The 19,558-nt window shown below is 31.3% G+C and overlaps 3 protein-coding genes across 5 annotated transcripts; 2 read left to right on the top strand and 1 right to left on the bottom strand.

Annotated features, from left to right (window-relative positions):
• The first annotated feature begins 5,030 nt into the window (after positions 1-5,030).
• LOC101205075 (actin-related protein 3) lies at positions 5,031-10,533 on the top strand. The gene is made up of 9 exons (XM_004135239.3): positions 5,031-5,499; positions 5,666-6,125; positions 7,332-7,478; positions 8,386-8,478; positions 8,704-8,823; positions 8,956-9,066; positions 9,392-9,517; positions 9,648-9,746; positions 9,986-10,533. The coding sequence occupies exons 1-9, from the start codon at positions 5,450-5,452 to the stop codon at positions 10,064-10,066; spliced, it is 1,287 nt and encodes a 428-aa protein (XP_004135287.1). The 5' UTR covers positions 5,031-5,449; the 3' UTR covers positions 10,067-10,533.
• A 1,387-nt stretch (positions 10,534-11,920) lies between these two features.
• On the bottom strand, positions 11,921-15,579 carry LOC101205316 (ultraviolet-B receptor UVR8). Of its 3 annotated transcripts, none has more exons than XM_004135240.3 (7): positions 15,109-15,579; positions 14,298-14,340; positions 13,935-14,215; positions 13,490-13,839; positions 13,008-13,409; positions 12,461-12,848; positions 11,921-12,361 (listed from the first exon to the last, which is right to left on the bottom strand). In XM_004135240.3, exons 3-7 carry the CDS (start codon positions 14,157-14,159, stop codon positions 12,122-12,124), a joined length of 1,605 nt encoding a protein of 534 aa, XP_004135288.1. In that variant the 5' UTR covers positions 14,160-14,215; positions 14,298-14,340; positions 15,109-15,579; the 3' UTR covers positions 11,921-12,121. The 3 variants fall into 3 exon arrangements, with proteins under 3 accessions (XP_004135288.1, XP_011655590.1, XP_011655591.1); XM_011657288.2 differs by having other exon boundaries at positions 14,298-14,362; positions 15,109-15,463; XM_011657289.2 differs by lacking the exon at positions 15,109-15,579 and adding an exon at positions 14,448-15,089.
• Positions 15,580-16,340: 761 nt separating this feature from the next.
• On the top strand, positions 16,341-17,385 carry LOC101205553 (small RNA-binding protein 11, chloroplastic). Its single transcript, XM_004135241.3, has 4 exons — positions 16,341-16,500; positions 16,587-16,655; positions 16,729-16,835; positions 17,130-17,385. The coding sequence occupies exons 1-4, from the start codon at positions 16,464-16,466 to the stop codon at positions 17,202-17,204; spliced, it is 288 nt and encodes a 95-aa protein (XP_004135289.2). The 5' UTR covers positions 16,341-16,463; the 3' UTR covers positions 17,205-17,385.
• Positions 17,386-19,558: the final 2,173 nt, after the last annotated feature.

The following is a 19,558-nucleotide window of genomic DNA, read 5'->3' as shown; positions in this document are numbered from 1 at the left end:
TGATAATAGTCTATCGTTGTTCACCACTAATAAAAATGACATTTTGCTATATTTGCATAAGTTTTTTTTTTTTTTTTTTTTTTACATTTGAAAAAAGAACGTAACTTTTAATGAACTAAAGTATTTACAATGCATAACAAACGTTTATATCTATCACTGATAAATTCTAATAACTTTTTATGAGTAACAGTGATAAACACCGATAAAAACAGTAATATTGTATATAATTGATATTATCGAACAACCATATAAAATATTTTATGAAAACTACGTATGATGTATCTTCTTGTTCTTCTTTCGAGGGAAAATTTAACTGAAAAGTTTACTATAGAAAGAGGTGGAAAATCTAAATGGTGTGGAAATCAATGTGGTGATTATATAAATAAACTATGCAAATTTTATGAGAGACTATGGAGTTAATTCTATTAATAGTCATTTAGCATTTTGTCCTTCATATGTGACCTTCTCATACATTAATAATTTTGACATGACTTTCTTGATTACATTGGATATAAAATGTTTTTTCTTCATTACTATTATTATTAATATACCATGTCCTAATTCAACATCTTTACGAATAAAATTAATTAAATAAATAATAGATGGACATTTTTTTATAATTATACTGTATTTAGAATTTAAATTCATCGAGAATAATTAAAAATAGTAAATTTGATAAAATATTTAGGACATATAACAAAATTTCATATTCTATCAATAATAGATAAACATGGATATGCTTATATAAATAGTATTGATAGACAGCGATAGAAGTTAGTGATATAATCTAAAATTTTGTTATAAAATTTAAATATTTTAATTTATTTTGCTATTTTTAAAAAATTTAAATTTTAAGATCGAAAGTTATATTAATTAGAGATAAAAACATTTTAATTTATTTTAAATAAAAAAAAATCGACAAATTATTTAGCCTCTCGACAAAATTCAATTTTTATTGTGTGAAATGTTATATTTTTCTATTATATATATCTTTTTATTTAATATGTAATGTACTAAATTAAAAAATATCAATTATGTAATATTTAAAACATAAATTATGTCTATAAATTAATTAAATAACAATTTATAGTCAACTTTATATTAATTAGTTAATATGAAAATGCAACAAAATAAAAAATGGGATGGAGGTTGTGTGTCCTAATTCCTTTGTGTGTTAAATAAGAACCTCACCTCATGCTTGAAGTGAAGTGAAGGGATCGATGCTTTCTTTATTTCGTTGAATTATTCAAAGTCTAAAATAAATACCAAACCTTCCAAAACACTTGGACGTACATATTCGACATCACCTATTATTTGCGAATCATATTTTATCATATCATAAATTATTCTTCTTCTATCATTAGATATTGTAATTTTTATGTATGTATGATGAAAACAAGATGCATAAAAATGAATGATGTTCATGCACTTAATTATTACATTTTATGTGAGGATACAAACGAAAGCGGCTAAAAGTTTAGCCTATACAAATTTAATTTATTTATGTATTCATAAACTTTAAGAACATACAATAGGTTCCCACTTTCTCAATTTTATGTCGAATATATTAACTTCTAGTGATAATGACCTTTTGTATCTAATACATATGTTCAAAGTTAAATGTTGTATTACGTATTAGATTTAACGTTATGAACAATAGTTATGATAATTCATTTTTTTTTTAAACTAATGTATCCATTCACTACATATTTAAAATACGAGATTTGACATAAGTCTTTGTGACGGGAATGAGTTATTATACATATAGGTTATTATAGCTTAATTATAATAGTTTGTGTTTATGGTGTAAATTATTTTAGTTTAAATTATAATAGTATGTTTATACTATTTTAGTTTGATAATAAAATAGTAAACATTGTAGCAAATAAAAAAATTATGAATGTCAACAAATAGTAAATATTGTAGCAAATGGAGAGTTTTGAAATAGTATTATTATACCTAACTAGATATTTTTAAATAATATTTACTGTAGCTAGAGATTATTATGATAGTTATATCTGCTCAAAATAATTCAAAAGTAGTTTATAAAATTATTAAACATTTTCAACGAACTATAATTGAAATTAAAAGTTGAAAAATTTGTTGATAGCAATTTCAAATTTTAAGATCAAATGTTTGATTTAACGTACACCCATAAATGTATTTATATTAAATCCACTTATATGTAATACTTATATTAAGTAATATTAATTATAAACATGGGTGATCATTATTCTTCATTTTAGAAATTTATTGATATTTTTTTAATTCTAAGAGTAGAAAAACGAGTATTGATTAGAGGAGCATTTAAAAAATAAAGATAAACCATTTTCCCTCCACCATTTTAAGAAACAAAAAATTAAGAATATTTTGTAATCACTTTTTCTCTTGTTACAGTCATTTTTGAACCAAATGACGTAAACTAAAATTGATTTTAAAAAAATATAAAATAATTTCAAGAAATTAGGTGATATGTGATTTAGATTTAGATAATTTAATAATAAAATAAATAGATTTAGATTTTTACCGTAATTATTTAGTCAAATAATTATTTTCAAAATAGAAAATACAAATTTTCAACCGGAATTTTTCAAATAGAATAATTGAAAATCAACTATAAATATACGAAAACCACTTTTAAAAGTTTGACATCAAACCTAAATTTGATTCTTTAGAAATCAGTTTTAAAAAAATTGTATCTATATCAATTGGTTTTAAACAGGAAACGAATTAAAAAAAAGAATATATTAAATTTTGTCATTTTTTTTATATGTGGTGTAAATAGTTTTAAATATAGTTTTACATGCAACGATTCAGTTATATGAAGATGAAACATGATTTTTTTACTCTCGACATTAATTACAGTTTATCTAGTTATCGTGTGTTTTCTTTGATTTTAAAATTAGAGATTTAAATTCTTGTACTCTATTGTTTTAGTACAATACCATGAAAATGAAGAATCGAACTACAAACTTCCAAAAATACGAAAATAATTTGTGGTGTGAAACCATATTTACTTTGACTTTATTCTTGAACACTTATGTAGACCTTCGTACACTAATATTGAAATTGATTCCGGTGGTGGCCATAAGATGTCAATTTATCTAAAATATTGGGCCATCCACTTTTTGTTATGATTTCAATATTAAAACACACACATATATAATATATATATATATTGATTTCTATTGAAAGGCATGGCAAAATTAGTAGCTTTTTTTTCTTTTAAATAAAAGTAATAAAACTTAACTTTGACGACGAAAAAATATATTTAATATTACATCATTCAACATGTTATGTTTTGTTTGATTGAGCGTAGATGTTGATTTAATTGATGGACTATAAGAGACAAACTTGACGATGATCACCAAATTATGTAGTTTTTATTGAGGAGTTTACAAAAATAATGGGAAAAAAAATTATGATGATAGAGTTCATGTCACCTACATTTTTAAAATTGCAAAAATAGTAAATTTGAAATTTGATTACTGTCGTATTTGTCAAATTTACAATATGAAAAAAAGAGGTGTTGTGAACTGTTTTTTCTAAACATTTTTGTCATTAATTACAGAAAGTGAGTAACAATCAAACAAATTATTCATTAGGTTAATTAGTTAAATATCTATTACAAAGTTTAATTAAAGCCTCGAGACATTTGAGGTACTACACTAAAACACATCACAAATTTTCTATTATCTTGCACTATTCTAATCGTCGTTATTAACTTAGAGGCTGGAGCGTTGATGGCCAAATTAACACTAGACCAACACAAGTTTTTCTTCAACAACGTAGATCAATAATTCAATTTTTTCGAAAGTGAGAAATGAATGGGAAGAGGGTTTGTTTTTTTAAGTACTTCTTAAGTTGAAAAGGGAAAGAGGAAATGTAAACGATGAACAAATTCAAAATAAATGGGATATAATATGTGAAAGGGAAAAAAAGTAGTTGATGATTCAGATTTTAATTTACGTAAAGCAATACGAATGTTAGCGACAATAGGGAAATTTGACCGTTCCTCCACGCAACGATAAAAATATAAAAGAAAGGGTTTAGGGTACCCTTTCAACTCTTTCTTTTCATTCTTTTTAAAGTCATCAATTTTGGTACTAAAAAAAGCTTTTTACATTCTCGATAAAATATTAACTTTCTTTCTAAATCGTAATAATGAGAAGGAATTTAGAGCGTTGGGACGGAGATTGTGTTAGGTGACGATAATTGACATAATATTCAATTTTACTTTTTAATAGTCAATCTTAATTTTATTATATCGTTTATTTTAAATTTACATCAAGCACAAAATGTAGAAGATTGAAATAAAGTTCATATTTCAAGAGTAAAGTTTTAATGTTTTGAAGTTTTGAAGACTGAAATTGAAACGAAACAAAAAAACTCAACAACTATAAGATGTATTTCTTTTTATTTTTTCAAAATAAAGCAAAATATATGAAAAATTATAACAAAGGAAAATTTTGAACTTTGTTGGTTGCTCTAAAATGACTGTAATTATATTTTATGACAATTTTACAAATAATAATTATGTATGTAGCAATATTTAAAAAAATTATAAATATAACCAAACTTATCTACGATAGATTTATATTGATAGACTTTAACAAATTTTATATCCTTAATTATTTTGAATCTAATTAATTAAGTATATAACACGTTTTAAAAAATTATAAATATATATATATATAGAACATCTTACAAATATTAGTTTATCAGTTAGACTCACAGAGTAAGGGTAGAAATGTATAGAGAGATTTTAGGGTATTTATAATTTAAAAGGTTTATATATAATTAGTAAAATTGTGGGGAAATTTTGGTTATGATTACAAATGGGAAACGAATCGTATAGTGTACTGAAGGAGAAGGGATTGGGCCGGTGGATCTCGGGGTATTGACTTTAGGTGGGCCCAAGAAGTAGAAGAGGGAGATCGGACGGCTGCGAAAGATCCATGGTGGGTGAATATCCAACGGTGGAAAATAGAGAGATGATATTCCAAAAAAGCAAAAGCCCCAACCCCGAAACCCACACACAGAGGTCGCCATAGTGATTGAGTTTTGTTTGATTGCGAAGAAAAGCATCACAAATTCCTAACACAAACAAAGATGATCATCTTCATCATCAACTTCCTTCCACTTTCTCCATTCCCTAATTCCCCTTAATCACATTACAATTCTAAAAACATGGCTTCTTTTTTCCTCCATTATTACAACCCATCAAGCTTCCGTTCGTTGAGTCGCTCCTTTCGCTTGCGATCCAAGTCTACAACTGCTCCTTCAACCTCAACCATCTCCTCCTCTTCTCTTCTTCTATCGCGCCTTTGATGGCCATGATCCTCTCTCTTCAACCTTATTCCGGATCTCAGTTGCAGGTCCACTCCCATATCCAGAATCTCGATATCACCTTCAACATCGACAACCACAATCGTCTTCATATTCCCGTATGGACCCCGCTGCTTCTCGTCCCGCTGTAGTAATCGATAATGGAACCGGGTACCCTTTTCCATTCTATTATCACTCTGCTTTGTCCTTTAACGAAAACCCAATTTGAATTTCGATTCTTAATTTCATTTCTCGTTTCTGTCGGTGTTCATTGACTACCTTGCCTCTTTCTTTTAACTTTTTTTGTTGTTTTTTTTTTTTTGGGTTTTTGTTTCAGATATACTAAAATGGGGTTTGCCGGTAATGTAGAGCCGTGTTTCATCGTTCCTAGTGTAGTTGCAGTTAATGAATCGTTCCTAAACCAATCCAGAAACTCGTCGAAAGCTAACTGGCTTGCGCAGCATAATGCTGGTGTAATGGCAGATCTTGATTTCTTTATTGGAGATGAGGCGCTTGCGAAGTCGAGATCTAGTAGTACTTATAATCTTAGTTATCCGATTCGAAATGGTCAGGTTTATAATTGGGATGCCATGGAGCGGTTCTGGCAGCAGTGTATATTCAATTATTTACGGTGTGATCCGGAGGATCATTATTTTCTTTTGACCGAGAGCCCTCTTACGGCGCCTGAGAGTCGAGAGTATACGGGTGAAATAATGTTCGAGACATTCAATGTTCCGGGGCTTTATATTGCTGTCAATTCCGTCCTTGCTCTTGCTGCTGGTTATACCACATCTAAGGTTGGTTTGTAAATTGAAGCAATTTCTTAATCTGTATGTATGGACGCAATTTCATAGCACTGGGAAATGTAGTTCTTAATTTGCAAGGAATATAAGCACTGATAATACAACTTTTAAGTTTAGAAAAAGAAAAAAAACCCAAAAGCAGTTGCTACCCCTTTGGAGGTTTCCTTGAGAGGTTTTAGATTCTGTTAGATATTTGGATGTTATAATGGCAATCGACTATTCATTCATTCATGTTCAGCAGCTTATTGATTCAGTAAAGCTGAACCCGCAAGCACATTACGGATACGAGACAAGTTGTTTTTTAAAAATCTAATATACTATAGGTCAATGACACATTTATTAAAATTTACATTTTAAAAAATATATATAATTTTTATGCTAAAAGAAAATTCAAAAGGAAATGTGTCAATTTTGAGGCTTTTATTGTAACTATTTTATAGTCAACATTTTACTAGTTGGAGCCCCTTCATTCAGCTGGGGTGGTTTGGTGGGGCTGTTCTTTTTTGTTTTTGTATGCCCTTGTATTCTTTTTTTTTCCTCGGTGAATGTTGTTATTTTCATTAAAAGAAAAGTAAATGTTGGTGCATTCATATGTGTAAGAAACCTAGTTTTGTGTATTTCACTTTAAAAATTTATTCTTATGGTCTTATATGTGTCTTTTTTGTATACTCACCTTGCATGTCTAACACTTTTGTTGTACTAACAAGTGTCCAATACGTGGCTAATAAGTATAAGAGTGCCCAAGTGTTCAACATGTGTCAGACATGGACATGGTAGTCAAACTACAGTGTATGTGCTTCTTAGCATAAAGCGAAAGCTTCCTATAACTTTTGAGTTAAACCAGATAACTCGATATCGAAGCAATCTTGTTGCAGAAATGTTTTAGATTTCAAAAGACTATGATCTGATTTGTAATAAAAACTAAAGTAATTCTTGATGAGTTGGAGAAGTATTAAATTTAACCACTTAACAATTAAAGAAGGAAAAGGCAGAATCTGTTCGCAAATCACTCTAGATATGTTTGAAGATGAATTCTTCCTGTTTCTATGTATTTATTTCTGTTGTCGCATCCTTAAAGCAATCAGTTTAATTGTGTCATCATTTTTACTCATTGCGTATATTATGTAATGTGTCTTTTTATTTCTTGATAATGTTTTATGTTAATCTTTTGCTCATAAATTGACAATTAGCTTGCCTTAGTGTGAGATGACAGGAGTTGTAGTGGACGTTGGAGATGGGGCTACTCATGTTGTGCCTGTTGCAGATGGCTATGTTATTGGAAGTAGCATTAAGTCAGTTCCCATTGCTGGCAAAGACGTGACTCTCTTTGTCCAACAGCTCATGAAGGTAGGTTGTCTCTCTTTTGTCCTCTTCTTCTTCTTCTTTTTCTGGTTGAAGAATTATATTTTGCTTGTTTGAAGGGTCTAATGGTTGAGGTCAAATCCTGTCATGTCAATTGTCAATTGCTCATATCTGATCTATATCATTGTGACCAGCTGTTTATTACTGGAAAGTTTCAAGAATATGAAAACATTTGGAGAATTATCTCTTGTTAAGCTTTGCATCATTTGATCCTTGAATTTGTCTCTGTTGACTACAGTTTGTAAGAATGTGGAAATATTTAGAGAATCGTTAAGCTTAATTTGTCTTCGTTGACTGGTTATCCTGTAATATTTATGTGTGATTCTTTTCTTCTTCGACATGGAAATTTTGATGGAATTTTTTTAGAGTGGTTTTGACGCTCCAATATCCATGGTTGCGAATTTTTTTTGGTTAGTTTAGTTAATTCTTCCGTGCTAAGAAACTCCATCAAGTGCTCTGGATCTAGTGAAGTAGTTGTCTACACAAATAAAATTTTCTGGGTAAAAATATGGGATATTAATATTAGGTGTTGTTCTGTGAAGTTATGTTTCATTTTTTAATATATGATGTGGAATATTGTTTTTGAAGTTGCCAATGAGGGAATAGCTCAATGGTTAGGTTGTCTTTGCCTTCTCTAAGAGGTTATAGGGTCAAAATTCTAACAGATCACATGTTATATTATTTTCAAAAGAATGTTGTCTTTGATGTTTAATTTTTGTGTACTTTAAGTTTCTTTGTTGTTCTGGATATGCTGATATCAGAAGTTACTAAAATTGAGGATATAAGAATGTTCTTAGATATTTTTTTTTGCTTCCATTTATGTTAATTTATACAATGAGCTGTTGCCTATTGATGAGCTCACAAACTCTGCAATTACCTTTGTGTCATTTAGGAAAGAGGGGAAAATGTACCACCTGAGGACTCTTTTGAAGTGGCCCGAAAAGTGAAGGAAATGTATTGCTATACCTGTTCTGACATTGTCAAGGTTGGAACTTCTCTAAACTTGTTTGATGGGTCTTGGACTCTTGGTTGGTAGATAGAAATGAAAACAGCACATTTTTAAGATTTATTTCAATCACAACTTGGTTGAAACTTGGAAGTAGATAACATATTTCTCAACCTATTCTGTATTTCTGTTTTAGTTTAGTTATCTTGTCGTTGATTCTCTTCACAAATGATTTGATGAGGTAGTTTGTATTGTTGATTTCAGGAGTTCAATAAGCATGATAAGGAGCCAGGCAAGTATCTAAAGCACTGGAAGGGTATTAAACCCAAGACTGGCGCACCATATTCTTGTGATATTGGCTATGAACGATTTCTTGGCCCGGAGGTTTGGTTTTCCCGAAATGCATGCTTGAGTTAGGCTATGATGATTAGAGAATTTTGTCATTCTGTTCCCTTTGCAATTGTAATTCTCGTCATCGTAGTGCTGAACTGTTTTGGCAATGTTGATGATTTACAGGTGTTCTTCAATCCTGAAATTTACAGCAGCGAGTTTACCACCCCTTTGCCTGCTGTAATAGACAGGTGTATTCAATCTGCTCCAATTGATACCAGAAGAGCGTTGTACAAGGTGAAGTATTCTTGAAAGTAACTTTCAAGCCTGATTATAATGAAACAATCAGTTATTTTGGCTTAGGAAATGTATTGAATTTCTCTTACCTTGTTTATGTGCATTTTACATTTTACTTGGGTTCCACACGTGGTTTCATTTTTACTTAGGTGTCACCCTTTTTTCTGCCATTCTTTAATTATCAGATTTATTTGATGTACACTTTTCCTTTTTCTTGCTTTTCGTTTTTGTTTGCCTAGACATATATAATGACCGTTCTATTCCAGTACTTACTCCTTTACAAAAGCCTACTTCTCCTATTGAATATATTTGTTGCTTACCTTAGAATATAGTACTATCTGGAGGTTCAACAATGTTCAAGGACTTCCATAGGAGGTTACAAAGAGACTTGAAGAAAATCGTGGATGCTCGAATCCTTGCTTCTGAAGCTAGATTAGGAGGAGAAATAAAAGTGAGAAATGCTGCATGACCTTCTTGTTTCTCTCTTTTTAAAAAGAAACTGGTTACTATATATATATGTTTTTTTAAACTGCAGGACGAAATACTTTCCAATGAATTCACAATTTTCTTGCCTTTTTCAGTCGCATCCGGTGGAAGTCAATGTTGTTAGCCATCCCATCCAGAGATTTGCCGTCTGGTTTGGAGGCTCCGTTCTTGCATCAACTCCCGAGTTTTTTGCGGTATGTATGCTAAACCTTTTTCATATGCCAATTACAATCCATTTTGGGAAGGATGTCAGGCATGGTACCTGTTAAGTTAGGTGCTTTTTTTGTTCAATGTGGTTTGAGAGCCTATCCGTAATTCATATTACCATTAGATTCTTGCACAGTGTCTCATAAGAGAACAATCTGCTCCCAATGTGCTAGAGTAGCTCAGTTCACGTAATCAACAAAACTTATCATGTTTTCTTTGGATGCAGGCTTGTCATACAAAAGCGGAATATGAGGAGTACGGTGCAAGCATATGCCGCACGAATCCTGTTTTCAAAGGAATGTATTGATGCAAAGATCCTCGAGAGCTTTTTGACGTTTGGGTGGGTAGTATAGTCCCTGACTTATGTTGGATCAGATGCTTTGCCGTTTCCCCTTGAGCGTGCACCTCGGTTGGATGCTATTCTTGCAGCCTTTCCTTTGGCAGGTGTACATGGGTGATGTAAAATATGATCATTTTGTGTAAAATTTGTACGAAATGTGGTTTCATTACTTCAATTCTTTCATTGGGGGCCAGGTTTTTCTAAAGTTTAGCAATTGGTCCAAATTTTAGCCTTTTTTTTTTTGTCCTCATGTAGATGGGCCTTGATAAATCCTATAGAAAAATTCAAGCATTTCAGTGAACTTTATTTAGATGAGCTGAATTGCATGTTTTTTGGCTTTCAGCTTAGGTGAAGGGTTTCAAAAAGATTTATTTTCTTGTTTGTTTTATCATCTATTACATCTGAAATGCTTAATAAACCACATTCTTAAATAACTTAGTTTTTTTACTCTCTTTCAAATGCTTTTTTTTAGCTTTTATTAGTTATTATTGATTAAATTTTTTAAAGAATTTTACTTCTTTTTTCTTTTGAATAGTAACTAATATAATTTTACATTTACATTCAGGTATTAATCAGAAATTTAGTGGTTATGGAATGTTCTTTTTTCTCTTATTTGTGGCTAGCTTGTTTTTTTGTTTTTTTTTTAATATATAAAAAAAATATTTTTGTGGCAATTAAACAATTGGAGAAAATGGAGCTTTTGAAGGGAATAAAAGAAAATTAAAACAATCAAACAATTGGGGGCCCTTTTCTTAGCGTGACATAGCATTATTGGACTCGTTTAAATTGACAATCTCCCTTCAATGTAGTAAAAATTAGAATTCTTAACAATCTCCCTTCAATGTAGTAAAAATTAGAATTCTTAGACTAATTGACGAACAATTTCATGCCTTTAACAACTTTTTCTTTTTTAAAATAAATGAGAATGATAAGTTAGAATTAACTATATTTTGCAAAAAAAAATTGACTTAGAGCTCTAAAATAATAATTTTGATCAAGGCACGGTTATGAACCAAAGAAATCACATAACCAAATCGATTTCTTCCAACTCCTAGACAGCTTTCCAATTTCATTAACTATAATTTTAGCATCTAAGTAAAAGATCAGGTAACTTCTTCACTTTTAGCATCTAAGGAAAAGAGCATGTAACTTCTTCTAATCCATTCACGATCTAAACTCTCTTACTTAATTTTAATCTACACATTCACATTAGAGATATACTTAATTTTCACGCATTCACAATCTAATCTCTTTTATTTTCTTTTAATCCCTCCACAATCTAATATCTCTTATTTAATTCTCACACATTCGAAATTTAGATCGCTTGATTTCACACAATTCAAGATTTAGTCACTTAATTTCCACACATTAGAGATTTAGATCACTTAATTCCACACAATTCGAAATTCGAAATTGAATCACTTAATTCGAAATTGAATCACTTAATTCTATTCGAAATTCGAAATTGAATCACTTAATTCGAAATTGAATCACTTAATTCTCACCCGTTATAGATCATTGCTATTAAAAGATCATTACTATTAAAAAAGAATCCTCTCAATATAGGTGGGTTAATCTACCCCAATCGATATAAAAAAACTATCCTAACCTAACCTAGATTATAAATACATTAAATGATGTTTGGACTCAATTAGTAGTTCTATTTCATTTTATCTGTTCTAGATTTTTTCTTGAAATCTATTGAAGTTTCATTTTCATAACTTTCATTTTATTTGTTGTAGCATCTTCATATATCATGGAATCCAATTCCTTGGTGAACTCCAACTAAATTTTGAAGATTTCATAAAAGGTTAAAAAGAATTGAAAACCTACAAAAGGAACTGCCCCATCCATTTACCATCCAAATATCAACAACCATAAAACAATTCACAATTTTCTTTTTCTTGGTTTTTTTCTTCTTCCTATTTACAAATTAATAATTTCATTTGCCAAATCTAGTGATTAAAATGCAATGCCATAACCATTAGCATAGAGAAAGTTATTGAATTTCTTTCTTTTTGGTTAATTTAGATCAATGTCAACTAGCTCTGGATTTCCCCTTTCGGTTTGATTTGCAAGTTCAACTCCCAGCTGCCCTTTGTCTCCAGCACCAAATGCATACAACTTCCCCGACTCTGTCAATGCAAAGGTGTGTGCATTCCAGTAAATTGAATTAGTGAGACTAATCTGTACTACTCGCTCGCTAATTTGCTTCAGGGATCTGACTAGTTCTGGTTTTAAAACGTGCGGTTGCCGATTCCCCTGTACAATATATATAGTAATAAAAACAATAAAAATAGCGCTATGGATTGAAAGAAGAATTTGGTATAAGTAAGGAAGAAAGTATAAGCAAGGAGAAACCTCTTCTTCAGGAAGAACGACGTTATGCCCGAGACTAGCTGATTCTCCACAACCGAAAGAATACACGTCACCATCGTCAGATACTACGAATGTTGTATAATCTCCTGTGGCAACATGAACGGCTTTAACATTGATTAATGCTTCCACCACCTTAGGGGAAGATTCACAATCCTCATTTCCATGACCTAGGCACCCATATCGCCCCCAACCCCAGGTACAAACCCGACCGTCACGACCTACAACAGCTGCATGCCAAGCACCAGCAGCAACCACGACTGGCTGGAGATTCAGAAGCTGAAATTGTTCAATAAGTCGTGGGTGTTTCTCATCGGTCCTTGAACCATGACCGAGCTTCCCACCCAGTCCACAGCCAACTGAGTATACTGACCTGATGTTTTGAAAACATAGGATTGTTAATGAATAACCATTAGTAGTAAAAAAATGAAATCTAAAATACCATTCCATTCAATCTGTGCTAAGACTTGGTAAAGACAAATAAAGGTGAAAAACAGAAGTGGTGCTTGATGAAAATGAGGATGGAGCTCACATGCCACTAGGATGACAAGCTAGAGCAAGAAGGTAGCAATATCCAGCAGCAATTTGAACAACTGGAATGTTTTCTAATGCTCCTTTCAGGGGTCGTGGTTCCAAGTCGTTTGGTTCGGTATGATGACCGAGCCTACTGTCAGTCCCCCAAGAAAATGTGTACACGGTACCTTCTCTTGATAATACAGCAGTAAAGAAATTTCCAATTGCAGCTTGCACCACGAATATATCCTTCAGGGATTCAACCAACTTTGGTGTAGTAACAACTTGAGCTCCTTGAGCTCCATACTCAGCTTCACCAAATGAATCCTTGCCAAATGCATAAACATGGCCGGCGTCGCTGATTAACATTGTCCTCCCGCCCCCTGCTGCTGCTTGAATTATTCGAATTCCTTGCAGGGATCTGCAACATCATGGAATCCATTAATCTTTTTTACTACTTCTTATGGTATTAGGTGAAAGGATCGTTGAAATTTTTGCAACCTGATAAGGCGAGGGGGTGATTGCTCTTCAGTTGTACCATGTCCAAGCTGTCCAGAGCTGTTAGATCCAAAAGAGTAAACAGCTCCTTTGGAAGTGACCGCAATGCTGTGGCCGGGTCCTGCAATTGCCATGGATTTTTCCCTTCGGCAACATGATTCTCCAGCCACTAAAAACCTCAATACCAGTTTCCAGGAACCACCACATCTTTGCTTCATTGCTTCATGCTGTTCTGGTGTCATAGGTTTGAATATGGCTCTCTTTCGGCACATATCTAATGCAGCAAGCTCCGAAATCGACAATTCATAGTCAGGAGCAAAGTTTGCAGGCTGTCTAAAGAATGAACATGTTGCCTGCAACACACAACCAAAATCAATCAGCAGCATTATCGATCCTAAAAGTTACAACAATGTTGGAAAATCAAAACAAGGGAAATGAAAAATCTTGCCTCTAACTTTGCAAGGTCTTGAGGATCCAAGTTACATGCAGTCAAGACATGAAGAACAATGGAGGGATTGGCGGCTAAGGGGAATTCACCTGGGTCAGATTCCCCAAAGCAATGTCGTTTCGATTGTGGAAATGTGGATGTTGCACTGGTGACAATAGTAGAAACTGATTGATCAGGAATGCTATGGAACTGTAGGGCTGCCGTTTCGCTTGTGGTGGCATCCATGGGCACTGCCAAAGGCTTTGCAGTGCCCAAACTTGGCAGGAGATGAGTCTAGATGGCTGAGTTTGCAAGGACATGAACAGAGAAATTACAACATTTCCTATCTAGGTAATCTAAAAGATTGTATATATTATTATCTACCTATAGATTAACAGGATTGTTCAACAAACTTCCACTCTTGAATCTACATAAGAAACAAACCACACCTGTATAAATTACTCGTAAGACAAAGGAGAAAAACAAATGAAAAGGCAAAAAAAAAAAAAAAAAAGAGTCCAATAATGGATTTACGGATGCTTTGACGTTTCAAGCTTATAGTTTTTTAAGAACTTAGTTTTTAACCCAAATAAGTTATTCCAAACCACGATCAAAGATTAGATCAGTTAACCAAAAACAACCCAAATAAGGCACTCGATCACTACCATTTGAGCTTAAGAAAAGAAAAAACAAAGCCAAGTAAAAGAGCAGCAAGAAACTCCGAAACAAAACAAGTTAAGGAAATGGAAAACAAAATAAGGAAGATGATGGTGAAAAATGAGTCAGAGCAGAAGGCAAAGCATTGTTAAGAAGAATACCAATCGTCTATGAATGGATATTCCAACCCCAAAAAGAACCCAAAAAGGAAGGAATTACCATAAGAGAGGAAAAACATCTGTTCACGCAAACTCAATATAAGGAGCAAAAAGTCAGAGACACTAACAAAAACCAATAACAATTACTTGAAAATCAAACTCTCATCATCCTTAATGACCCAGAACAGGGTTTACAATAATAACATCACCACCAATGATCAATCACAAAAACAACTCTTCAGACCCAGATCACACAATTTACAGAATCAAAATTATTTTCCTTCAAATTCCAAAAAAAAAAAGAAAAGAAAAAAGAAACCAGCTTGTACAAGATGATCATCATCACAGATCGATTAGTAATTATTGAGAAAGGAAATTACATGAAAACGAGAATTCATCAAAACCCAACTTCATCCGCCAAGAATTTTCCCAAAATAATATAAATTTAGATAATAATAATAATAAAAAAAAAGGATGATGATAGATGATGAAGTGGGTTTTCCGATCAGATGCTACTTGTGCTATGAGATGAAGAGATGATGAAAGAAGAAGAATTATAGGATGATTCAAGAATTTCTCTTCTCCCAAAGAAAACTAAAGGGGAATTTTTTTCTCTCTTTTATCCGGAGGAGTGAGAATGAATAATTCCTGCTTTTTTATTATCCTATGAGAGGTGTCTTCCTCCTTCCAAATCTATACGTTTTTTTAAAGAGATGAGGTGTCTCTTTGATGGTGAATTTGTAGGCAACAATGAACTAATGCCGCTGCTACCCCTTCATTTATAGTGTTCTTCTTTTTTTACACGTTTCTCTTTTTTCTTTTGACTCTTCCAACTTATTTTTTCACAAATTAAATTATCATCCCTAACAAAATATCAAAACTATTTATAGCAAAATAAATAGTTTTATAAATTTGTGTTATATTTAACCATGTTACCTAAACCCTAATTTTTAATTTCTCAATAACAACCACACTAAGTTCAAAATTAACCACACTATGATTGAGGTAATTTCATGGGTGACCGACAATTAATATTAGAATTGTGTGAAATGTTAGATTAAAGTGTTTGATTACTGTAACATAGGGGAAGAAATGTCACATCTTCACACTAAGCCCACATTTCAATAATATTATTAAGATTGGAATGGAAAAGAAAGTTACAAACTCTCTATTCAGAATATATTCAAATTAAAGGAGTGGTTGAAGGGTCAAACAAAGCTTAATTTCCTTTGAGTCCCACACGTATCTGATTTAGGTTTAGTTAAGCAACTAAGCTAAAAGAGATCCCAATAGGTAACCTTAAAGATTGTTAAAAAAAGATTAACACAGGCATAGCCATGAGCAGAAGGCTTAGCCATGGCCAAGAATGTTTGTCATTATAATGATGGTGGAATAATTATGAACAGAATTAAAATGATTGATATTGATTTACAAACTGTCAAGGATTGGATCAATAAAACTAATGAACACATTCAAACAAGATGGGTTTCCCTTGGAGAAAGAAAAGATGAAGTGGTGCAAATAGTGTCTTGAATTGGTTTTGAGAGCAAAATTTTTGGATATGAATGAGGGCATGAATTTAGGAGTTTTCTAAAATTGTGTTATTTTTTAAATATAAAACAAAAAGTATGCTATTTTTCAAAATATTATTTTTGTAATGGTACAAATTACCATAAGTAAATTTATCATAATGAATTGAAAAGAAGCAAAATAGCCGATTGGGATTTGTGAAGGAATGGCTAACAGACTTGGCTCGGAGCTCTTCATCAGCAGTAGCTCTCCCTTTCTCTCACTCGAACATTTCATAAGAATGGTGATTTTTCTCAATTGATGGTGATTTTTCTCTTTTTTTGCTCAGGACTATCATCATACACAACTCTAGAACGACTTAAGAATCTGTTTTCACCCTTCGGTTCAATCTCTGAAGGTACGTATCTCCTCCTTAATCGGTTTTAGTTTCAATTTCTTTTCTCATCAATGGAAAATTCCAATTTCTTCAGCTCGGCTAATTCGTGATCCGAAAACCGAGAGGCCCAAAGGGTTTGGTTTTGTCACATTTCAATCCCCAGCTGAGGCAAAGAAGGCTCTTAAAGCCATGGATGGCAGGGTATGTGTCCTCCCCTCTTACGCACATAACCTGTTCGACAAAATGTCTGAGTGAGATCATATATCTGATTTACATTAGTAGCATCGGGAATATGGTTCTGTTTTAATTTTTTATTATTGGGAATTCATTTCAATTGGGTTTTTGTGAAAACCGTGCCTGCAATATGAGCTTTGAGTAATATGAGCTTTCAACCAAGATGCTAGTTTTGGTAGCTAGTTTGAACTCATGGATTGTATTTTAAGCTGGGTCAATTGTTAAGGAGATTTATAAGTTTTGTTTGGATAAATGATGCAGATTGTTGATGGAAGATTGATTTTCGTTGAGTTTGCAAAGACTGAGAAACATGGGGTAGATCCTACATCTAGTTAAAGAACATCATTCACGAGAAGACATGGGGGTTTGGATCTTTGTGTCAGCTTCGGAGTTTAATCCATATGTGATGTCAGTATTAACAACTCTAATGTTCTAATCTCTTTTAGTATAAACATATGTGATACTGATAATTAACTGTTGCCTTTGAATTTAAATCTTTAATCTTTAAAACGCTAAACCCTAAACTTCTCCCCATCCTCGTAAGTACAGACCATCTTTTCAAGACCAATCCCAATGTGTGACTGGTCATACAAATGTGGTTTAAGATAAAAGCAGAGAGTACTTTGGTCAAGTGATCAGAGTCATGGGGTGCTAAAAGAATTTGGATATATATTTTGAAGAGCACCTAGATATTCAATATTCAGAATTTTGAAGAAAGCTGGAAATGATGTAGTGGGTTGGTAAAAGGATAAATTGATATGAGAGGAAGGAAATAATAATGGGTGGGTTTTTGTGAACATTAATGAATAATGGTGAGGTTGAATAATCATAGATTAGCTCATGGTATAATGAGTAGGCCATGGACTAAGGAAACAACCATATATATATATATATATATATATACATGCTCACACAAATCTAATACTACTGTTAAGTTTTACCAAGTAATGATTCATTTAAAGATTATGTGAAAAGTTGAAGCATTTTAGTTAATTTCCCTCTATTGAAAACTATTCATTCCCATGTGAGATAGTTACTTTTTTTCATCCCTTTTTCAACCTTTGTTTTTGTGAATGGAAATGAAAGAAAGGTAGAGTATGTTCCTAAGTTGGGTTGGGTTCATCTTAGATTCAATCTAATTGTTCTCGTAAATGTAAATTTAAATAACTCTTGTTAAGAACCCAAAAACAATTGAATTTTTGGAGTAGTTTGGCTCGTATTAAATATATAATGCATAAAAACTTATTTTTAATTTTTTTTATACTTGAATTAATGGTAGAACTTAATTTTAATTTATATAATGAAAATTTTCTTTTCCAATAGTTAAAAATTATTTCGGGAGTTGTGGGAAATAAGTTTTTAAAAAATATTAATGAAATTAAATAAACCTAAAATAAATATATCTATCACACTTTAATATTACTAATATTAGTAATAAGTTTAGATTGATTTGATTAGGTTGAGTTATTTTAGTGAATCCATAAACCAATTCAACTTATAAAATTTTTGTTTATTTGAACCAAACTCAGGAAGTAGTTTGAGGAATAGTTGTTTGGTAAATTGTAAAAGTTATAAGTTTGTATGCTTTCAAAGTTTATGATTGCAACTAACATATCATATTGATATTTTAGGTGTAATTTTTTTCAATTTATCCTTTTTATAATTTTTTTTTAAAAAAACTTTGTTTTGTAATTTGCATTTCTTCTTTTAAAAATGTATTTTTAAATAAACATGAATGGGGATTTAAACACAAGATCTCCTGTTTAAAAAATATAAAGCTAATTTCTATAAATAAAAGTTAATATTTCTAAAAGAATTTTTTTATTTTTATTTTTAAATATTCATTAGAAGTTAATATTTCTAAAAGAATCTTTTTATTTTTATTTTTAAATATTCATTAGATGTGTTTGGATTGACTCCCAAGAAAAACAAGTGATTATAATTTATAACACAATCTTAACCTTTTTTTTTTTTGTTTGGTGAAACAAATTATAATTAAATCTATCCAAACCACTTCTAAATGTCAAGCAAATTGCACTCTTCTTTATATCCATGAGTGTTCGGGACAACCCACTTAATCCTACGAGTGTTTTTTGAAAATTTTAAGAATTAATAATTTATAGATAGTCACGTAGTAAATTGAAGTCGTGACCTTAATATACATTATTTAGTATCTAAAAATACAATAATTTGATATTTATTTACCACACATATATCCAAAGTCAAAATTTACTAAATACTGATTAATTTGATAATAAAGTAATTTTACAAAAAGCACATTTGGTAGCAATTATTTTTAAAACTACAATAATTTCAAAGCAAAAGCCTAAATGACACTCTTTACAATAAAATAAAGTAATGTAACTATATATATATATATATATATATATATATATATATATATTAATTTATATAGACAACGATACAATTTGAAAAGTTGATTAGGAAAGAGAAATATGAATTATTGGCCTCAAGAAAAGAAAAAGTATTTGAATTATAATGTTGCTTTCAACTAAATGAGTATTTGAAAAATGTAATTGTTATCATAGACATAGACAAGGTGTCCATATGATCATATGAAGATGACATTGGAGTTAATTTTTAGTACTGTAAGATGACATTAGAATGTAAACAAAGTTTTACATTAATTTCACAAAGAAACCATCTATGATATAATTAATTAAAAACAA

The sequence above is a fragment of the Cucumis sativus genome, chromosome 5 (assembly GCF_000004075.3).
Source record: "Cucumis sativus cultivar 9930 chromosome 5, Cucumber_9930_V3, whole genome shotgun sequence".
NCBI classification, from domain to species: domain Eukaryota; kingdom Viridiplantae; phylum Streptophyta; class Magnoliopsida; order Cucurbitales; family Cucurbitaceae; genus Cucumis; species Cucumis sativus.
Note: the sequence above shows the minus strand (reverse complement) of the source record. Positions and strands in the feature narration are given on the sequence as shown.

Coding starts and splice junctions, on each gene's coding strand:
- LOC101205316 (XM_004135240.3), bottom strand. CDS start 14,159: ATGGATGCCACCACAAGCGAAACGGCAGCCCTACAGTTCCATAGCATT. Junction 13,410..13,489: donor TCACCCCCTCGCCTTATCAG/GTTGCAAAAATT, acceptor ATGATGTTGCAG/ATCCCTGCAAGGAATTCGAA. Junction 12,849..13,007: donor GCTTGTCATCCTAGTGGCAT/GTGAGCTCCATC, acceptor TCAAAACATCAG/GTCAGTATACTCAGTTGGCT.
- LOC101205553 (XM_004135241.3), top strand. CDS start 16,464: ATGGCTAACAGACTTGGCTCGGAGCTCTTCATCAGCA. Junction 16,501..16,586: donor CTCGGAGCTCTTCATCAGCA/GTAGCTCTCCCT, acceptor TTTTTTGCTCAG/GACTATCATCATACACAACT. Junction 16,656..16,728: donor CTTCGGTTCAATCTCTGAAG/GTACGTATCTCC, acceptor CAATTTCTTCAG/CTCGGCTAATTCGTGATCCG.
- LOC101205075 (XM_004135239.3), top strand. CDS start 5,450: ATGGACCCCGCTGCTTCTCGTCCCGCTGTAGTAATCGATAATGGAACC. Junction 6,126..7,331: donor CTGGTTATACCACATCTAAG/GTTGGTTTGTAA, acceptor AGCTTGCCTTAG/TGTGAGATGACAGGAGTTGT. Junction 8,824..8,955: donor AACGATTTCTTGGCCCGGAG/GTTTGGTTTTCC, acceptor GATGATTTACAG/GTGTTCTTCAATCCTGAAAT.